A 5,515-nucleotide genomic window follows, 5' to 3' on the forward strand; every position below is an offset into this window, starting at 1 on the left:
TAAAAATCTGCATGTAAATGGGCCTGGATAAGAGCAGATCCACATCATTCAAAGGTCAACCGTATAGAGCTTGGGGTGGGCATCTCACACTAGTGATGCTACTGATTCACCAGGGAGAACACCAGTAACTCTACAACGCTGTTTATTTTATATGTCAGTAGAAAGGAGCTGGTCTACTAGTACCTGCTTGTGAAAGCAACCGCCTAACCCTAAAACAGCAGTGGATCAGAGATGGAGGACTTGATTCTCCCCTTTATCCCAGAAAGGTAAGCCCCATTTGTCCCATCCGTCTGCGGAGAGTGGCCCTCCTCACCTCGATATAAATAAAGGACCTTGTTCCACTTGGCTGGGGGTGTGGGTGCTGAGAACAGGAGCATAGTAAATGGAAGGGTGCTAGTGTGAAAAGGCAGGTTGCAGGGGTGGGGGGCGGGGAGTCAGGAACAAAGTTTGGGGAAGGCAAGAGGAGAGAGTCAATGTTTTCATAGAAGGCAGTGAACTCCGCTAATTCTAGCACGATGTTAAGAAAGTCCAGATTCCCTGAACCAAAACAAAAACCAAACACCCACCAAAGAACAACAAAAACCTCGGGGCTCTAACGAGCTCCTGGCGTTGATACACTGTTACTGAGCGGGTGGTTACGGCGGCGCCACTCCCGGCTGCGGGCCCCGCGCGCATTTCTGAAAGCGCACTGCCCCCCAGTGGCGCAAGACAGACCTGCTCTCGGATCCGCTCCCCGAGGGCCAAACCTCAACTGGACTCTTCCTGTGGCCCCGGGAAGGCGTGGCGATGCCACTCGAACGTTGGGTGACCGCCAGTCCCGAAACCTCTGAAGTGAGAGAGCATGCAATAAGGGGGGGGGGCGATCTAGCTAAGAAGCCGCAGCTCCCACCCTCGTTCGTGCCTGCGAGTCCCCTAGGGCAGAGATGCGCGCTCTTTTCTCTTCGGGCTGTAATTCTGGGTGAGAGTATGACTGGCTGGAAATTAACTTGCGAAGTGATGCTTCCGGGAGAGATACAGAACCCTCGCTGCATCCTAGCAGCCCAGGCGTGCGGGAGGAAAGAGGGGGCCCGCACCCCGAGAAGGACATAGTCTGGGTGCGTGTTCCCTGTCGATCGCCCTGTGGGCTCACCGGGGGCTCCCGGGTAAACAGCAGCAGCCAACCCCGCGGGCTCGCCGCGTGTCAGCCGCTGTGCCAGGGACCCGTTCAGTCTTCCCCATCACTCCTGTTAATGAGAGCCATTACCATCCCACCTTGAGGATTAGGAAACTGAGGCGCAGAGAGGCAACACCACCTGCCCCGGACGCGTGGGGATCCAGGTCCATGTGGACCAGCGAGGGGGCGAGCGCCGAGGGCTGGCGGGCGTGGGGGCGGCTCACCTTGACGATGAGCGGGTTCTGAAACATGGAATCCCGCACCACTCCCAGCCTCTCGTTCTCCATGCCGGGTCGGATGTCGGCCACGGTCAGGGGTCGCCGCGGGGGCGGACAGATCTGGCTGACCGTGCGGCGCACCGGCTGCTTCTTCCATCGCAGCGGCTCCTGGCGGGAGCTCTTGGCCTCCGGCATCCTGAGGTTGCGGGAGGTCCGCGAGCGGGCTTGATGGGGCGCGCTTTCCTGCTGGCGGAGGGGGGCGCGGGGCTCCGAGGGGCCCACCACCAGTCCCGGGCCGCACCACCCGGGGCACCGGGGTGGGCCCGAGATGCCTGGGCCCCTCCGGAGCGGGGAGGGCCCACTTTGCGCCGCCCCCCCCCTCGCAAGGAGCCCTAAAGTCCTATATAAGCCCCCTGGTTCCTCAGAGGAACTTCTGGGCACCGCTCTGCGGATTGGGAACGGACAGAAAATCAAGATCACCCCTTGAGAAAGAATGGAACCGTCTGTCTCCAAGGCGACGGGACGCCAACGGCGCCCGAACTTGTGGCTTGGTTTCTTCCTTGAAACTATTGGTGGTCACCAAAGTGGACTTGAGAAAAACCCAAGAATCGCCACTGGCTTGTGATAAAAGCGGGGATTCTAGAAGGGCATTTACACTTGACTTCCAAAGCAAATATACTTCCCTCCACCCACCCTACTCCACTCATGACCCCTTATTATTCTCCTCTCCTCTAAACACACACACACACACACACACAGACACACACAGACACACACACACACACACACGGGTAGTGCGTTAAATTTTTCATAATGAAATAGGGATCTTCATCCCAGGCCTGATGTTACTGCTAATCCACTTGGGTGATCTTGAATCAGTCACCCTTTTGCATCCTCAGTTTTTTCTCCTGTGAAATGGGTGAGGAGGAGAGTCTAGAGTAGAATGAGATTAGTAGTACCCAGCTTTGTGCAACAGAATGAAGGGAAATGGAAAAATACAGATCCACTGACTTAGAATATATGGAAATGAGATCTGGGAACCTGAATTTTTAAAAACAAAACAAAACAAAACAAAAACTTCTTCTTCCCATTTGGCTTTTTTTTTTTTAATTTTGAAAAAAGTTCAAAACTACAGAATAATTGAAAAAAGAGTACAGTGAAAACCCATATAGATTTCACCTAAGTTCACCATGCACAGACACACATTGCAGAATCATCTTGAAAAAAATCTGTTGACAGCACCCTGTTTGATCCTAAACCCTTCAGCATGTATCTATCTGCCAAGAACGGGGACATTCCCACATTACTACAGTGTCTTCATCATGTCCGTGGATCTTAATATGACATAATAGTAGCACCTAATGTCTGTATGCCAAGTTGGGAATCCACATGTTTTAAAAGCTTCCCAGGAGATTGGCACAGTGCTTTGGGAACCGCTGGCCTGGATGATCTCTCATTCCTTCTAGTTCCAGCCTCTTGTGGGTCCAGTCCTCATCATCTTTATTAAATATGCAAATACCCACAAGGCTCTGGGTAAGAGGGTTTACCAAGGGCAAGTTGCACCAACAGCAAATTTGCATTTCAAGGCCTTATAGACCACCCGTGGACAACACCAGCACTACATTTCCAGAGCAGACTAGACAGACTTCCGGTTACTCATCCAAGCCTGGAGCAGCTGTTGGATGGTGGTCGTGTGTGATGTACTTATGTACTTGTGATTTCTTCAGCCTGCTTTACTTCCAAACTTCTGTAGAAATACAGGTTGTGCACTTTTTTTAAAAAAAAAAGATTTTATTTATTTGACAGAGAGAAAGATCACAAGCAGGCAGAGAGGCAGGCAGAGGAGGAGGGGGAAGCAGAGAGCCAGATGCAGGGCTTGATCCCAGGACTCTGAGATCATGACCTGAGCTGAAGGCAGAGCCTTAACCCACTGAACCACCCAGGCGCCCCTAGGTTGTACACTTTTAATCAAAACCACTTGGCAGCTCACACAGAGGAAGTCAGGTGGTAGACATAGGTGACGTGCAAAAGAAAAATTAACTTTCCTTATTACCTACAGCCCACTGACAAGTCCTTGAAACAGGCAGAGCAACATTCCTCCAGGTCTCAGCCGCCTCGATGTTATCACTTGGCTAAGGGCAAAGGGCAGTCTTAGCCCAAACCCCAGGATCCTAGAAATCTACTTTAATATATAAAAATCTCTTTGGAAACTTCCTTTATCTCCATCCGCCAAGATATATGTTTGTTGGCAACCATCCCTGAAGCATATGACCTATCGATATACATCTGAAGGGTCTCATGACTCGTTTTCTTAGACAGTAATAAATGACCTTTCCCTAACAGCAACTAGCACCCTCAAGGTCCTGGAAACTTTGCTTCCAAAATTCCCTAGAGACTTACGCTAGCCCTAACCCCCTCCCAACTTGAAAGTATATAATCTGCCGCTCCTCATCGTTATGCTCCCCAAAATGGGTCTGTGATTAAAGGAGCGAGACTAATATAAAGTGAAGGTCAAGCACAGCTTTGTTTCGTGCTAAGCATCAGGAATCAAACTTTCTGGCCAGGGCTGTGCCTCTTACAGAGAGGGTCAACCCTTCTCTGTTTCACAGACTAGCTTTTAAGGGCAAAGGCCATGCGGTCGGGCCTGGCCACGCACAGGTGGCCAATGAGATTGTTAACACCCACAGGAAACTCCACAGTGATGGTAGGTAACCAATTGAATTACAATTTACCCTAGTAGACATTTGATTTAGCCTATGACACCTTGGTTAGGATTGGTGCCAAAAGGCTCCCAAAGGGAAGGGGCCCATACTCCTTGGTAGCTAAGGGAGACAGTATGCAACACCCCACTGATCGGATGTCTCCACCTAGCCTGACCCACCCCTGTATTTGAGCTTTGTTACCTGGAGCTGGTTTCTGGGACTTGTTTCCAAGTAAGTCTCCTGGGGAAAGGGGAGCAGGGACAGTTTAAGAGTTAAACAACGTTATTGTTTTAACCTTGATGGAAGCCTCTTGCTAAATAGGTCCTTACACTAATGACCTCATGCAGCTCTTTCTGCCCACAGGTCCTGTTCCCATGCTTTTAAAAAACCATCTCTCTCTCTCTCTCTCTCTCTCTCTCTTTTTTGCACCAAAGATATCTCAAGAATTCTCTCTTGGCGGTGGGCTCAGAACCCCAACATGTTTCCTACATCACAAGGAGGGGCAGGTAGTGGAGTAGTGGAGAGAACACAGGTTTGAAGTCCCCTTGGACAAGCTACAGGAAGCCTTGGTTTTCTCATCCAGAGGGTGTGGCTGATAACACCTAGTAAATAATAACAATCCCATGATACCCACGTGAGGTTGTTGCAGGATTCAGGGAAAAACTAGCTGCCAACATGGTTATGTTCACAATTCAATGAGTCTAAATGTTTGAGCGGCTTATATTCTGGCCTCGAGTTAAAAACTTTACTTTGAACCATAAGCCAGGTTTCTTCAGGGTGCAGTTGCACCGACTGGGGCAACTTCTAGCTTCATGCAAGCGTAACCCAACAGCGTCTGCCCAGCGCCACCTTCCCCGTCCCGCACCCTCCGCGGGACCCACTCCGCTCCAGCGGCCCTAGCCGGCTTCCAGCTCCTCCGGCGACCCAGCGCAGAGCCTTGGCCCTTGGTCCCAGGTGGAACAACCTTCCATCTAGACTTCTGCTCGCCGTCTTCGGTTACAGCTCAGCTCCAGGGCTACTCCTCCAAGAGCGAACCCTTCGGCCTGCAGTGGCATCGCTGTCGCCGTCACTCTGGTTCCCTTTTCTCCTCTCCCTGCAGGAGACCGGACGCGGTCCTGCTCGCGGTGTCACGTCTTCCCGAGGTCCGGAGCTCCCCGCCGGCTTCGGTGCTGCGCGGGCACAGGGCTCCGCAAACACGGCACTCGGCGGGGCGCGCGCGCGAGCGAGGACGCCAGGCGGGGATTCGGTCCCCGCGCTCGGCTTTGGGATCACGCTCCACCCCACCCTCACGCGACTCCCCGACGACCGTCCGGAACGAAACCCGCGGGCTACTACGCCTGCGTCGCGTCGCGGCGGCGGGCGTGTGTTGCCATGGCAGCGAGATGCCGAGGCGGGGCCGGAAGCGACGCACGGCTACTTCCGCTTCCACCGGGGCAGCACTT

General features: G+C 52.6%; 1 protein-coding gene across 1 annotated transcript in view; it reads right to left on the reverse strand.

Annotated features, from left to right (window-relative positions):
* The window catches only part of CFAP77 (cilia and flagella associated protein 77), a 121,839-nt gene extending 120,258 nt beyond the window's left edge, over nucleotides 1-1,581 (reverse strand). The window contains exon 1 of the mRNA XM_044264220.1: nucleotides 1,378-1,581. Within this exon, the coding sequence (XP_044120155.1) occupies nucleotides 1,378-1,566 (189 nt within the window). The 5' untranslated portion in view covers nucleotides 1,567-1,581. The remainder of the gene's footprint in view (nucleotides 1-1,377) is intronic.
* Between the last annotated feature and the right edge of the window lie 3,934 nt (nucleotides 1,582-5,515).

The sequence above is a fragment of the Neovison vison genome, chromosome 9 (assembly GCF_020171115.1).
Source record: "Neovison vison isolate M4711 chromosome 9, ASM_NN_V1, whole genome shotgun sequence".
Taxonomy (NCBI): domain Eukaryota; kingdom Metazoa; phylum Chordata; class Mammalia; order Carnivora; family Mustelidae; genus Neogale; species Neogale vison.